The sequence below is a fragment of the Orycteropus afer genome, unplaced genomic scaffold (assembly GCF_000298275.1).
Source record: "Orycteropus afer afer isolate SDZICR_OR568_19922 unplaced genomic scaffold, OryAfe1.0 scaffold00136, whole genome shotgun sequence".
Lineage (NCBI taxonomy): Eukaryota > Metazoa > Chordata > Mammalia > Tubulidentata > Orycteropodidae > Orycteropus > Orycteropus afer.
Window position 1 is genome coordinate 1,788,544 of NW_006921723.1, and position 15,338 is coordinate 1,803,881.

The following is a 15,338-nucleotide window of genomic DNA, read 5'->3' on the forward strand; positions in this document are numbered from 1 at the left end:
TTACAGAATAAAAGCCAAAAAACAAACAAAAAAAAAGTAAGCAGAATTGAGAGAGAGAAGTGGGACTGATTCTGGATCCAGCCAAGCCTGACGGTGGCTTACTTCTGAACATTTCTGTTTTATGAACCATTACACAAGATTTTTTTTTTCTTGCTTAATCCAGTTTGAGTTGGGTCTCAGAATTTAAGGAGTGCTGGCTGAGGCACCCCCCAAAAAAACCCTACCCCCTACCTCAGGCCACTCACCTTTTACTGTGACCTTGTGTTCTCCCGTTCCGGGATGAGTGAAGAGCTCAACGTGGACAGAGACTTCACCCACAGGGTCTTCTACACCCGAGCCTGGGTGGCACAGGGGAGGACACTTGGTGTGAGCTCCATTCTTCCCCACCCGCCAGGAGGGACCACGACTGCCTCCCCCTGCCCCACGTGCTGGCAGCACCAGGTCATCAGTCCCAACAGAGTGGCACTGAGGGGGGCTGGGAGGATAGGTGCTCTTGGGGGGCCAAGAACCCCGGGTTCGGGCCTTTCACTGTCTTCCTGTGTGATATTGGGCAGATGTCTTAACCTCTCTGGATTCATCTGCCTCCCTTTCTCTAGTTCCCGTTACCGCCATGTTGTCAAACTCAGCACTTATCTTACACACCATCTCAGCAGCCCCTGACACTCCGGCCACTTGTGTCAGTGTTTCTTCTCTTGAAGTCATTGCCATGTTCTGCGGGTCTTCAGCCTCCCAATCTAGCTGCTGCTTCTCACCCTCCTTTGTCGGTTCCTCCTCCGCTGCACGTCCTAAAAGTGCCCACACCTCAGTCCTAGCCTCCTTCCTTGTTTTCACTCTCCCCCTAAGTGCTGATACACTTGGCAAATCCTGAGGGCTCTCCCTTCCAAATATATCCAGAATCGGGCCCACCTGTTTGGCTTCCATCTTAATTCAGCTCCCACCAGCACTCACCTGGACTACTGCAGCAACCTTTGTAATCACCTTCTGTACAGTAACGTAATGTAACACAGTGTAATGTAATCACTGTCCATAATGCAACCTAATATAATGTACTTCACCAATCAGTTGAGGTCTTACCAGCATAGGATGGATCCTAAACCTAATCACTTCTGAGCTCCGTAAAGAGCAGAATGGACGCAGACACAGACATGGGGGAAAATACACCCTATGTGAGTCAAGGAATCAAGGAAGGCCCTGGGCTACCAACAAGGAAGAAACTGACAGGGCCAAGACCCAGATTTGGACTTCCAGCCTCCAGAACCGTGAGAAAACAAATTTCTGTTCTTTCAAGTCCATATGTGTGGTATTTGTGTTACAGCAGCATAGGAAACTAAGACAGCCTCCTCCCTCATCTCCCTGCTTCTGCCCTTGCCCTCAGCTCAGACACGCTGAACACACCAGAAGAACACTATTAAGGCAGATCATATCCCCCTCCTGCTCAAAATCCTGCCATAGCTCCCATCTCACTCTGTAATAATCAAAGTCCTTTCTGTGACTACATTGTCCCTCCTGATATGACACATTTCCCTCCACTGGCCCTCGCTAATTCTACTCCAGGCCCAGAAACCTTGCCCCTCATGAAATGCCAGCTGGTAGGAACCTCTATTATTTTCCTTGCCCCCACATCACTGCCCTTCCAATCAGAATCTCTGCCTTCTGTTGAGGAATGCCTGACCCTTACCTCAGACCTTGGGGTTCAGATAGGGCAGGGCTCCATCCCAGCTTCAGGTATGGCTAAATGAGCCAAAAACATCCAATCAAAGCATTCCCTATCCATGGCTGCAGTGATTGGCCCAAGGGTGGTCATGTGATCCAAGCTGACCCAATAGGACTTGTCTCTGCAACTGTGACTAGAACTGATAGTTAAAAGAGTGTTCATCTTTGGGCAAGGGTGTGGATGCTAAGCCTGCAGGGACAACATTGGAACTTCCAGGGCTTTCTCTGCCCAGTGAGCATGAAAAGTGAGTCAGCAGTATTAACCAGTAATGACCGTAACCAGCCTAGACCAGCCTTAGGTTCTTCCACCTGTAAACCTGATTTAACTGGTATTTTCTAAATGCACATTCCTTTGAGACTTCCTCACAATAAAGCCAAGAACCACTGCACCTATTACAAATGAAAGAAAGGACACATAGCACAATCACAAACTTGCTACCACTTTGAAAGTACCTGCCTTTAAGACAACTTTCCAAAACCTATCCCATTTTTTCCAACTAACTTCCTCAAAACCAAACCAAACCACTGCCATAGAGTTGATTGTGACTCACGCCTACCCTACAGAACAGAGTAGAACTGCCCCATAGGGTTTCCAAGGCTCTAAATCTTTATGGAAGTAGACTGCCTCATCTTTCGCAAACAGAGGAGCTGCTGGGTTTGAACCACTGACTTTTGGTTAGCAGCCATGCCTTAACTATGGTGCCACCATAGCTCCTTTCAACTTCCTCAAAGTTCCTATACAAAGAGACCACTCTCCCTCTCAAATCACAGTCCTTGGGGTCTCCTCACAAATGCCAAGTTTCCTTATTGCAGCAATTGGGTTTACTTGTAAATAAAATCTTTCTTAAAATTTGTGTAACTTGGCCCGGAATCTGTCATTTCACAGTTAAGACTAATAACTAACGGTATTTTCAGAGGCTCTAGATCAAGCAGTTCCTGATGCCAGCGCTACCTTTAGTCTTGCAGTTGTGTTGTTGTTGTTGTTGTTAGGTGCCATCGAGTCGGTTCCAACACACAGCGACTCTACATACAACAGAACAAAACACTGCCCAGTCCTGTGCCAGCCTCACATGGGTGCTATACTCAAAGCCACTGTTGCAGCCACTGTGCCAATCCATCTTGTTGAAGGTCTTCCTCTTTGTCACTGACCCTCTACCTTTCAGTTCTAGACCTTTCAGTGAACAAATTCACTTGTTTGCCTGAGCCACAGGTAGGGTGTCCTTTCTGATCCCCACAAGCCTCTCGACTGTTTGGTCTGTATGGGGATTGGGATTGAAGGGGGAGCTTAAAGGCGTCTGTCCTCATGCCTCCCTCTGTGACTCTGGGAGAGGCATCCTGCTGGGCCTGGGAACCTGTGACTGCCAGCACCTCCACTCAGCCCCTCCCCAGCCCCCCAGGCAGCTCCCCACGCCTGGAGCCCCACATGCATGGGGAGAGGATCGGGGTTTGGGGTGGGGATTAGCTCGGTCCAAGGTTGATCCGGGATACCTTGCACTGGACGGGAAGTGACTGAGGCTAGGGGCAGCGGAGGCCTGGAGACTCCTACTACCCCAGTGTTGGGATGCGTGCCCCCATCTTCCTTGCCTACCCCCAGCCACCTTCCTGGTCAACTCAGGCGCCCCCCACCCCCCGCCCCCCACCAGTCGCATGCTCAGCCTCACCGCCCCCCCAGGCCGATGCTTGCAGCAAGCTCAATCCGGGCCAGACTGGGGGTGCCGGGGTGGAGCTGGACAGTGGTGGGTCAGGTGAGGGGCAGACCAAGGCCAAAGCTAGTAAGAAGGGGGGAGGGGGGCAGTGCTGGGGCGCCCCCATCCCGTGCTTTGCTGGCTCCAAGGGGAAGGGTCGTCCGTGGGCCACTCTGTGCTTCCCTAATCCCACTCCCCACTCAATTCCCGGATCCCCTCACAGGGAAAGGCTCTTTAGGCAAGTGGCTTTAGCCCTGCTGAGACGCAGCATCCTCATCTGTGGAGGGATGAACACCCTCATGGGGCAGTTGGGACCAGTCTTTTGAGACCATCCCTAGCCAGCACAGGGGCTGGCTCAGTTAGTGCCTGCCGTAAATTTTCACTTTCTGTTCTGGAAAAAGTGACATCAGGCGTAACAACACCGTTGTTGCTGCTAGTTGCTGTGAAGTCGATTCCAACTCATGGCTACACATAGGCTCAGAGTAGAACTGGACTCCATAGGGGAGCAGGTCACCAGGCCTTTCTTCCAAGGCCCCTCAGCATGGGTTTGAACTGCCAACCTTCCTGTTAATAGTACAGCGCTTAACAATGTGCACTACCCAGGAACTCCAAGGGTAGTTGTTGTTGTTGTTGTTATGTTGTTATGTGCCATCAAGTCAGATCCGACTCATAGCGACCCCTCCTTGGGTTTCCGAGGCAGTACCACTACGGAAGTAGATTGCCCCATCTTCCTTCTGAGGAGTGGCTGGTGGGTTTGAACCGCCAGCTTTCCAAGGGTAGTACCACTACCTAAATTGTTGCAAGTTTATTACCTGCCAGAACTGCTCTTAACTGAACTGTCAGATGCTAAGAGGAATCCCATGATATAGGGCCTATGATTGCCCCCATTTCACAGATGAGAAAACTGAGACTCAGGGGGCCTCTGGCCTCAGATCTGAGCCCCATTCTTGACCACACATGCGGCTCATTTGGTGACCAGGGACTCAGGTTAAGAGATGCGCCTAGGGAGAACCGAATCAACTCCGGTAGCTTCTCCTTCCCCTGGTGGAACCAGCACTCCGTCCTTCCGCCTCCAGCGGTGGCCCTCTCAGCGCAGGTCCTGGTCCGCGGGCCGGGGAGGCGGAAGGACGGGCCTTCTACTAGCCGGGGGCCGGGAGGGGCGCAGGCACCGGGCACCGGGCTTGGCGGGCGGGCGGGTTTGGCGGGCGGGCGGCGGAGGCACGTACCCTTCTCAGGATAAATTTCTTCACTAAGGGTAAACCTAGTCCCTTTGCCACCATGGACTAATCGGGGGGGAGGAGAAAGGCGGGAAGGGGGAGGGGCGGAGAGACGGAGACGAGCGAGAGGATGGAGGGGCGAGTGCGTGGCGGGGAGCGGGGGAGGCGCGGAGGGGTCGGCGAGTGAAAGGGAGGAAAAACAAGAGAGAGAGAGAAACGTCAGCGGCAGACAGACGGACAGGCGGCCTCCCGCTCCGGGACGACGCCGGTGACACTAAAAGCAGCAAGGGCTGGGGGCGGGGAGTTGAGAGCTGGAATAAGGCGCCGGTTGGGCCCCAGGTGACAAGGTGGAGGGCACCCCTGCAGCCTCTCCCCTACCTCCGGGCTCCAGGGCACCCTTCCCTCCCCGCGATCAACGCCTTTAGGGCCAATTGAGAAGAGACGGTCCCCAAGGAGGGGAAAGAGACCCCGGGAGTCCTGCCGCCAGCCCCAGCTACTGCGAATGAGCTCCGAGAGGTATAGGAGACGGAGTCAAGACGAGAGAGAATTTGAGGGAGTCGCCCTCTCCATCAACCTCCAGGTTCACGTCCCTCACACACCCTGGGCCGTCAATTGGCCCAAGGACGTCAGCGGTCCCGCCCAGAGCTGTCCATCATTCTTGGTTCCAAAATGTCACAGATGCCGCCCATCCCCGAGCTGTCAATCACTCCCTGGTCCTATGACCTCTAGGTCCCGCCCCTAGGAGTTGTCAATCACTCTATGGTCCCTGCCGTCAAAGCAGTCCCTCTCCCACTTCCTGATCCAATGACGTAGAGATTCTGCCTCTAAAAGTCGTCAGTCACTTCCTAGTCACTAACGTCCAAGTGGGAGCTCTGGTAGCACAGTGGCTAAGACACTTGCCTGCTAACCAGACGGCTGGCTGTTCAAACCCACCAGCCACTCCTCGGAAGGAAGGTTGGGCAATCCTACTTCCGTAGTGATACTGCCTCGGAAACCCAAGGAGGGGTGGCTATGAGTCGGGGACGACTCGGTGGCACATAACAACAACAACAACAACAACGTCCAAGTGGTCCTGACCCAGAGGGGCCTACCACTCTCTGGCCCCATGATATCAGAGGACCTTACTGGCCCGGAGCTGTCAATCACTCCCTGGTCCTATTACTTCTAGGTCCTGCCCTTGTACTAGGGGCCTTCCAGACTCATAGCGACCCCATGTCCCACGGAAGGAAATACCGGCCAGTCTGGGGCCATCCTCACAGTCCTTGCTAAGCTTGAGCCCGCGGTTGCAGCCACTGTGTCAATCCATCTCATTGAGGGTCCTCTTTCTCCCTGACGCTCTACTTTACCACCATGACACCCTTCTCTGGGGACCATCCCTTCTGACAACATGACCAAAGTGGGTGAGAGGAAGTCTGGCCATTCCCACTTCTAAGGAGCATTCCAGCTGGACCATCCCTTCTGACAACATGACCAAAGTGGGTGAGAGGAAGTCTGGCCATTCCCACTTCTAAGGAGCATTCCAGCTGCACTTTTTCCAGAACAGATTTGCTCGTTCTTCTGGCAGTCCATGGTATTTTCAATAGTCTTTGTCAACACCCCAAGTCAAAGGTATCAATTCTTCTTTGGTATTCCTTATTGATTGTTCAATATGAGGCAACTGAAAATACCCTAGTTCAGGTTAGGCACAACTTAGTCTTCAAAGTGACACCTTTGCTCTGTAAAACTTTAAAGAGGTCTTTTGCAGCAGGTTTTCCCAGTACAAGATAATGTCTGATTTCTTGACTGCTGCTTCCATGGGTGTTGATTGTGGATCCAAGTAAAATGCAATCTTCGACAATTTCTATCTTTCCTCCTTTTATTGTGCTGCTGCTTACTGGTCCAGTTGTGAGCATTTTTGTCTTGTTTATGTTGAGGTGTAATCCATACTGAAGGCTGGAGTCTTTGAGCTTCATCAGCAAGTACTTCCAGTTATTTTCACTTTCAGCAAGCGCAGTTTGTTAATGAGTCTTCCTCCAATCCTGACTGACAGAGAACTTCCAGAAATTCAAGCTGGAAGTCCTGCCCCTAGAAGTTGTCAATCACTCCTTGGTCCCTGAGGTCACTGTCCTCCCCAAACCAAACCCACTACCATCCATTCAGTTCTGACTCATACAGACCTCCATGGGTTTCCAAGGCTGTAAATCTTTATGGAAGTAAATTGCCTCATTTTCCTCCTGCAGAGCAGCTGGTGGGTTTGAACCACCATAGTCCTCTCAGAAGATGACAATCACCCTCTAGTCTTATGATGTTATAGCTCCCACGGAGATCTGTCCGTCATTCCTGTCTCCAAACTGTCACAGGTCTCACCCATCTTTGAGCTGTCAATCCCTTCATGGCCCAGTGATGTCAGAGATCCCTCCCGCCTCTGAGCAATCAATCATTACCTGGTCCTATGACTTCTAGGTTCCACTCCTAGTAGTTATCAATCACTCTTGTGTCCCTGCAGTCAAAGTGGTCTCGCCCCAAAGCTGTCAATCAATCCCTAACCCAGTGACGTCAAAGTCTCCCACCCAGAAAGCTGTCAGTCACTCCCTGGTGCCTGCTGTCAAGGTCCTTGGAGAATACGACAATCACTCCCTCCTCCTATGACATCATAGGTTCCGTCCCACAACATCTATCACTCAATGACATCATGACATCACAGAATTCCCATATGCCCTAGAGCTGTCAATTACTGCTGGCCCATGACGTCATAGAGGGGCGAGCCAATGGTGGCAGAGCCCAGTGAGGTCCACAGGCCCTGGGGCTAGGTTGGCCCTGCAGGCTGGACACCCTTACCCTGGGCTGACTGCGTCTGCACGAAGGTCTTGATAAGCAGGTCGGTGGCCTGTGTGTAGAGCGACAGCGCATAGCGCAGGGACTGCAGGTCTGGGCTCTTCTCCAGGAAGGTCTTCTTGAGGCCCACGCCTCCTGCGTGGAAGTATTGCTGGGAGAAGTGTGGAAAGGTGAGAATGGCGCTCGGCACTCAATGGCCAGGAAGGTCGGAAATACCCAAATTAGGTTCTCCTGCTCCCCTCTCATTCCCTTCTCAGGGCCTTTGCGCATGTCCGGCTTTGCCTGGTGAATTCCTATGCATTCCCCAAACCCACCTCTCATATCTCCTCTCCAGAAAGTCTTCAGTTCCCTCCCTGGGCTTCCCCAGTGTCCATTCTTCCTTTTACCCCAGCCCTGACCCCACAGAGATGGAGATGTATGTATCCAGGTGTCTTCCCCAGACTGGGGCTCCACAGAACCCCAACATCACTCAGCCTGGCTCTGGCACAGAATGGACATCAGGGGACCCCTGATAAACATTTAAACATAAACGGAATGAATTCAAAAGCTCCCAGCCACACCAACCACACCCTCTGCCCACTGCACTTGGAGGGGAGTTAGGTGGAGCTCTCACCTTGATGGTGTCCAGGGCCAGCTCGACGACAGCACACTGCTTTGGGGTCAAGCTCTTGGCTTCCTCTCGAACCATGTGGTCCTAGATGGATGGAGAAGGGGGCCAGGTGGGCAGAGCAGGGACCACCCTGGGGATCTGCCTGATAATCGGTCTCATCCCTCTTACACTTTGAGGGGTTGGAGATTGGGTCTGTTGATTTTCTTCATTTTCTCCACAGCACTCAGGATATGACTGGTACACAGCAAACACTCAATAAATATTTGTTGAAAAATGATGTGCATTCTGCTATGGATTGAATGTATGTGCTGGAATCCTAACCCCTGTACCTGTGGATGGAAATAGGGCTTCCTTTGTTATGTTCCTTGTTCTACGAGGCCATTATCAGTGTAACCTGGGTCCTAAACCCAATTGCTTCCTAGCTACAAAAAGGGCACATTAGACACAGGAGGGAGCACACATGGGGGAAGACAGACCCAACCTGGAGATCACCAAGGAGCCCGGAATGCTGCAGCTACGGAAGCTGAAGAGACAAGGCTCTCCCTTCAATGCACACAGAGAGAAACAGTGCGCTGGGTAACTAAGAAGGAGCTCTGGGGGCGCAGTGCCTAAGGCATTGACTGCTAACCAGAAGGTGGGTGGTTCAAACCCACCAGCCACTCCATGGAATGAAGACTGGGCAACCTGCTTCCATAAAGATTCACCACCTTGGAAACCTAACGGGGTCACTGTGAGTCAGAATCAACTCGATGGCAGCAAGTTTGATTTACTTGAGGTTAACAAGACAGATTCCTGGACCGAGCTGTATCTGAAGCTGGCCGATGAACATCTTCCCAACACATTCAAGCCAATAAATTGTGCTTGAGACATTCTGCATTGGGTTTCTGTCCCTTGAGTCTGTCGATAACCTGGGATATGATATCCCCCCTCCCCTGGACATCCAGCCCCCAGCCCACCCTCATCTCTGGTCTCACCTTGAGTTTGGACAGCTGACCCAGCTCCTTGGCTGCATTGAAGATCATCTGGGTTCCCTGCAGGTAACAATAGACAGAGCTGGGTTGAGGGCAGGGGTTGGGCCAGTCCAGTCCCTAAGCACCTGGCTGAGATCCCAGCCCTGGACACCATCTCGGTCTTTGTGCAAAGGCTCTGGGCAAGGCAGTGTCCTCAGAGGAGACAGAGGTCTGAAGTCCCCCCGGAAGTGCTGTGAAGGAGGTAATGACCTCACCCCCCAAATCCCACACCCATGAGGACTCTCCCACCCTCCCATCCTCACCATGACCCTAGGTTCTTGGGGTCAGAGAAATGAGCAGGGAGCAGGGATTGATGGGTGGCTGGTGGGATGATGCCCCAGGTGGAAGGAGTGGACTTAGCCAGCTCCAGGTCTTAGGAAAACCACAGATGGACAAGGGTCTTGGGAAATGGCCCTGGTGACACTCCTCCCCCATCCATGGGACCATCCTTCCTCCAGGGAGAAGAATTACCCCAGAAATCTGGGGGCACTGTTAGACCCTTTATAAGGAAGAATATCTGTCCTCTGATCCGCCCCCCAAAAAAAATAAACACACACCTCAGTATCCATCCCCTTCCCCTCCCCAAAATAATCAGTACGAAGATGGTATTGTGGTTACAGCTCGGTGGACCTGGGTTCAAATCCCAGCCCTACTGTGTGGCCTTGGGCAAGTCACTTAACCTCTCTGTGCCTCACTTTTGCCACCTAGAAGGGGGAAATCACATCTACTTCCCCGCTCAGTTAAGACTAAACGTCCTTGTTCAGTGTTCACTGTAATCACTTGGTGTAACCTTTTGAAAGTCATGGTGGTGCTGGGGGAGACAGCATGCCAGCCTGGCAGTCCTATGTCCTGCTCCTTCCTTGTTTCCTTCATCACCACCTTGTATGACCTTGGCATGTCCCTGAGCTGATCCTCTCTAGGCCTCAGTTTCTATCCTTGGATAACTGGGATATGAGACTAGCTTGGGCTTGCAGTGGGGCTGAGTATAGACAAAGTCAGGAGCCTGTATTTGTGAATCCTGGGGCAATCTGGGGTCCTGGGCTGGGCTAGGCAGGGAGGGAGCTTTTATAGCTGGGATATTTGGAGTTACATTGATAGGCTAAGAGCCAGCCACTCTACCACTGCAACTGGTTACTACTGATGTTACTATTCTTATCTCTTGGCTTCAGTTTCTTGATGTTCTCATGGGGCACAGCTACTCAGGAACCCAGCTGTCTGGGTCTCAGTTTCCCCTGCTGCATCCGCCGGCAGTCGGGTGAGGACACCCTCTTTCCCACCCCCTGCCCCCTGCCCATACCAACCCCCACGAGCAAGCCAGACAGACAAAGGAAGAAGAGACTAACAGACAGGTTCACAGTGGGCCCCTGGACGGCACGGACCACAGAGGCAGGAAGGGGTATAGGGTGGGGTGGGGTGGGGGTAGGAGCCAGACAGACAGTGAGAGGCTGGTCTTACGTCTGAGTGGCTTGGCAATTTCACCCTGCCCTGTGGAGAGAATCAGGTGGAGGTCAGAGTTTTGGTGGCTGCTGGGGGGATACTCAGTGGGACTTCCCTACCCCCTCAAAACAGTCCCACTCGCCAGCCCGCAAGTTCCCTCCCGGGGCCTAGGTACCCTCCCCAGGTGGGCATCTTTCTTTGTTCCTCGGTGGGGGCTCAGGGACAGACTCCTGGATGGCCAGGGCACTCTCAGGGTGCTCAACAGTCTGAAGTGAGCCCCTCACCTGGGGACAAGTGGCCAGATCCCACTGTCAGTGCATTCTGGGAGGGGGCCTCTTAGGGACAGGGAGAGGAGAGAGGGGGCTTGGGGTCTCTCCTCCTCCAACCCCCAATGCCTCAGCCCAGTCTGACTCTGAAGGAAAACATACCATGTTATTTCCAGTACACGCAACATACAGACACATCCAGGCAAGTCCAAACGTGTGTGCAGAAAGTTCAAGCACGCATACAGCCAGATCAACATACAAAGACACACACACATATACGCAGAACTCATGCTAAAATACACACGTGCGTGCCTAAACATTCACACATGTGTGCACAATCACACACTCTCACCTATACACACATGCACATACGTGTATACAGTGCCTGGCACACAGACGTGGCACCCACGGAGCTGGCTGAATGGGTGGGGAAGCCCTGTCTGTAGCCCAAGATCATGAAGCTGAGATCTCATTTGTGTGCACGCAGGACACTTTTGTACAGTGCTCAATAGGGCAGTTTCCTGGTGTTGCCACAGCTCCCATCACCTTACAGCAAACAGCCTTTAGAATAAAGCCCACAATAAAACAACAAATGCCCCGGCTCAAGGCAATGGCCCAGTTCTTGGCACTTTTGCAAAGCCAGAATTTCGGCTGAGCCCCAGGCTGGGATGAGCCCCTTGGGCGTTGCTATGAGAGGGTGGGAGTTGTTTGTGCACACATGTTTGCTCACACTTGCACTCACACTGCAAGTTGTGTGCACAGGCAATCACCTTGTCTCCGATATCTGGTTTTGTGAGACCTGGTTAGGATGCCCGTCTCCTACCCATGCCCTCCTCTGGCCTTCCTGTCCATGCACACACAGAGATAGATACACATACACGCCAGACACCGGAGCTCGGGGCCTCAGTAGGGGCGAGGCCCTCATTACCTTTTCTAATCCCTTGCCATGTTTTCTCAAGAGGGTCCCCTGCAGAGACAACGTCACAGGGTGATCAACCTAGCAATTTGTGTTGGGTGGGACATAGGGGGCTCACATGTGTACTCACAGGGACAGGGGATGAGAGACATCTGGACCATACAGGGAGCTGGTGGTTGGGTTGCACGGGCAATACATGTATACTTTGCTGACTAACTCTTAACAGGTGTGAGAGAGATAGGAAAGAAACTGAGAAAGAAACAGAGAGGGAGGAGAGGAGGAGAGATACAGAAAGACAGAAATGCAGAGCCAGAGAGAAAGGAGCATGGTCACTGCCAAAATATAATCCATTTACATTTACTGTACACATGAGCCTCCTGGTTCGTGGGTTAACAAGAAATCAAATGAGCTCCATATTCAGAGAGACCTAAAACTGAATCCTTACTCCGGTGTACATTTACGATGTGACCCTGAGCAAATGACTTCTCCTTCTGACTCTTACTTTCCTCATCTGCAAAATTGGAATTGGATATTATATCCACTTTATTCAAAGGATTGTCATGAAGGTGAGCTAAAACATGAGCTATGACATCTGGCACACAGGAAGCCATCGATAAATGTGAATCCCTTTATCTCCCTGCCTATGAGTGCACTGCCTGTGGCTGGGTACACTGCCACCAGGTGGTTACAGACAAAGTCGCAGGTTGCAGCCACCAAGAAGTGAGAGGAGCACTAGGAAGCTTTGGACAAGGTGAAATCTTTCAACATCTTTGTCTCATCCAGAAAAGGGAACCCAGACGCTTTTGCTGATATGTCTCTATCCTTGTGTGTGTCTACATATTACCACCACCACCACCTACATTAATAATATTAGCTCTGATTTAATGAGCACTGCTTCTGGGTCAGTCACTGGGATGAGCACTTTAATGCATCATCTCACTCAGTCCTCACAACAACCCTCAGAGTAGTTGCTGCAATTAACCCTATTTTCCAGGGGAAAAAAAAAACACACACATTGAGGCTGGGAGATGGTGCGACCTGCCCATGGTCACAGAGAGAAAGAGTGTGGCTGAGTCAGGATTTGACTCCAAGTCTGCCTGACACCAAGGACTAAAAATTAGGTGCACTTGACCCAAACCATGGTATTTTCAATCACCTTATATGCATGGGAAAGCTGGACCATGAATAAGGAAGCTGAAGAAGAAATGATGTCTTTGAATTATAGTGCTAGGGAAGAATACTGAATACACGACGGACTGCCAGAAGAACAAAAAAATCTGTCTTGGAAGAAGTATAGCTAGAATGCTCCTTGGAAGCAAAGATGGCAAGACTTGTCTCACATACATTGGATATGTTATCAGGAGGGACCAGTCCCTGGAGAATGACATCATACCTAGTAGAAGGTCAGCAAAAGGGGGAAATCCTTGACTAGATGGATTGACACAGTAGCTGCAACAATGGGATTGAACATAGCAACTACGGGGATGGCACAGGACTGGGCAGTGTTTTGTTCTGTTGTGCATGGGATCACTATGAGCCGGAACCAATGCGACTCAGTGGCATCTAATAACAACTGCCTGACACAAAAGTCATAACACTGTGTCCCATCTGAGCACCTGGGTGTGTGTCTGAGGTTTCTGTGTGTCTGTGAGGGGGTGAAGCAGGAAGGAGAAGGGTAGGCAGGGGTGGTGAGGGACGACAGAGGTTGAGAGTCTAGAACCTGGGACTTTGAGGGAGTCGAAGTGGGAACAAGGACCAGTGTGGTGGGGGCCAACATTTTAGGGACTGTGAACACTTCAGGGCCCGAAAGGGAGGTCAGAGGAGGCCCACGACTTTGCACCTCCTTTTAACTTAAGAGGAGAGACCCTGGTATCCTTGGAGCATCTGAGCACAGGATGAGGGTGAATTTAACTAAAAGGTGAGAGAGGGCAGAGGCGAAGGGGAAGATGGGCCCCAGGTTTGGTGGGTTTTGGTCCCGCCTCCTCGCGCCTTCTCAGGGGGCAGGGCTGATGGGCGTGGCCTCCCTCCCTCCCGGCCCCGCCCCTCCCCATGCCCCGCCCCGAGACAGACACAGGCACATCTAGGCGAGAGGTGGGACGGTGGGTGGGGTCCGCTGGGGGAGGAGGGGGCGTTGGGTGAAGGGGGTGCAGCCGCGCGGCGGGCCGAGTCCAGAACATAGAGCGGGCGGACGTACAGACAGACGGACAGACGGGCCTCTACTTACGATCATCTGTCAGCCGTGGTGTGGGCGGGGTGGTGGAGGAGGGGGGGAATAAGGCACTATGAGTCTCCCAGGAAGGCCAGGGAGAGGGCGGCGACAGCACTGAGGAGTGGACCCCGTGCCCAGCCAGCCCCCAGGAGGCAGCGGTGGTGGGAAGTCCGAGCCTCCCCCACATGGTCGCCTCTCCGCGACCTCTGCCTTCCCACGTCTTCCCCATCCACCCAGGAACTCCCGCTCTGTGCTGTGGTCTCAACCCTCGTTCCATCACTGTGCTCAGGTCCCCTATCCAGACACACGCTTCCCTCCGATGATGCTGGGGTCCCCCACCCCCAACCATCAGCGGTTTCCCCAGCTACGATTCAGCAGCCTCATCTTTGGGGATCTCTGTCTCTGTTCCTGAAGGGTCTCAAAAGCACACTCTGGATAACCTCTGACCTCTTCTTGACCTCTCAGACCTTGGACACTCTCCATGACCTCTGGTTGACATCCTGGAGCCCTCTGGTCTATTGGTCTCTGATCTTTGAAGTCCATGATGTCTCCCCTCCTTGTCTCTTGGTTGACCCCAAAGCCCTTTGATGACCTGCTGACTCTAGAAAACCTCTGTGACCCCTAGATGTCCTTGACCTCGAAGCTGACCTCTTGCTCCCACACTAATGTCATTGTTTACTGGATGGTCTCTGACCTTCAAATGATCCCTGACCCCATGTGTTATGTCTATATCCCTTAGACAACTGATTGTAGTTGACTTCTCTCACCTTTGAATAACCCTGACTTCTGAATGACCTCCTTGAGCTGTTGATGACACTTGACCCATGTGTGACTTCTCTGATCTTTGAATAGCCCCATTGACCTCTGTTGGAATCTAAGAACCTTGGATGATCCTTGTGCCTGGCTGACATCTCTGAGCCCTGAGGCCTTTGGTCTGGTTCCTGCAGTCTCTAGGCACCAAACTCTGGACTGTCACAGGGGAGGGGGCCCAGGTATCCCCTCTGGCCCTGTGCTGGACCTCACCGTTTGGTCAGTGAGGGGTGGCAGGACAATGGTCTTTTCCATGGTGTTCATGACCAGCTTCCATAACTCCTTCAGCACCCGCTTCAGTACCGTCTTCTCACAGATTTTGGCAAAGAGAGTCAGGCTGAGGGTGAAGGGCAGATCTGAGAGAGAGTCTGACTAGCCCTAGCTTGTAGAGTCCTTTCCCAATATATCCATCTCCCTTTCTCTCTTCTTTCCATCATTCCATCCATCCTCCCATCCATCCATCCATTCATCCATCCACCATCTTTGTATCCATCCTTGAATGAATTTATCTTTCTCTCCCATCCATTCATCCTCCCATTCATCCATCTCTCATCTGTCCATCCTCCCATAAATCAACCAACCTTGCATCCATATATACATTAATTTATCCTTCTTCCCATCCATTCATCCATCCACTCATTCTTTTTAACC

At 52.1% G+C, this 15,338-nt stretch overlaps 1 protein-coding gene across 1 annotated transcript in view; it reads right to left on the bottom strand.

The window, feature by feature from the left end:
* Positions 1 to 15,338, bottom strand: part of UNC13A (unc-13 homolog A) — a 66,658-nt gene that overhangs the window by 4,805 nt on the left and 46,515 nt on the right. The window contains exons 35-43 of the mRNA XM_042781591.1: positions 14,901 to 15,024; positions 13,893 to 13,898; positions 11,681 to 11,719; positions 10,505 to 10,534; positions 9,014 to 9,070; positions 8,043 to 8,123; positions 7,433 to 7,580; positions 4,625 to 4,681; positions 246 to 338 (exon numbers count right to left, since the gene is read on the bottom strand). Of these exons, the coding sequence (XP_042637525.1) occupies positions 246 to 338; positions 4,625 to 4,681; positions 7,433 to 7,580; positions 8,043 to 8,123; positions 9,014 to 9,070; positions 10,505 to 10,534; positions 11,681 to 11,719; positions 13,893 to 13,898; positions 14,901 to 15,024 (635 nt within the window). The remainder of the gene's footprint in view (positions 1 to 245; positions 339 to 4,624; positions 4,682 to 7,432; positions 7,581 to 8,042; positions 8,124 to 9,013; positions 9,071 to 10,504; positions 10,535 to 11,680; positions 11,720 to 13,892; positions 13,899 to 14,900; positions 15,025 to 15,338) is intronic.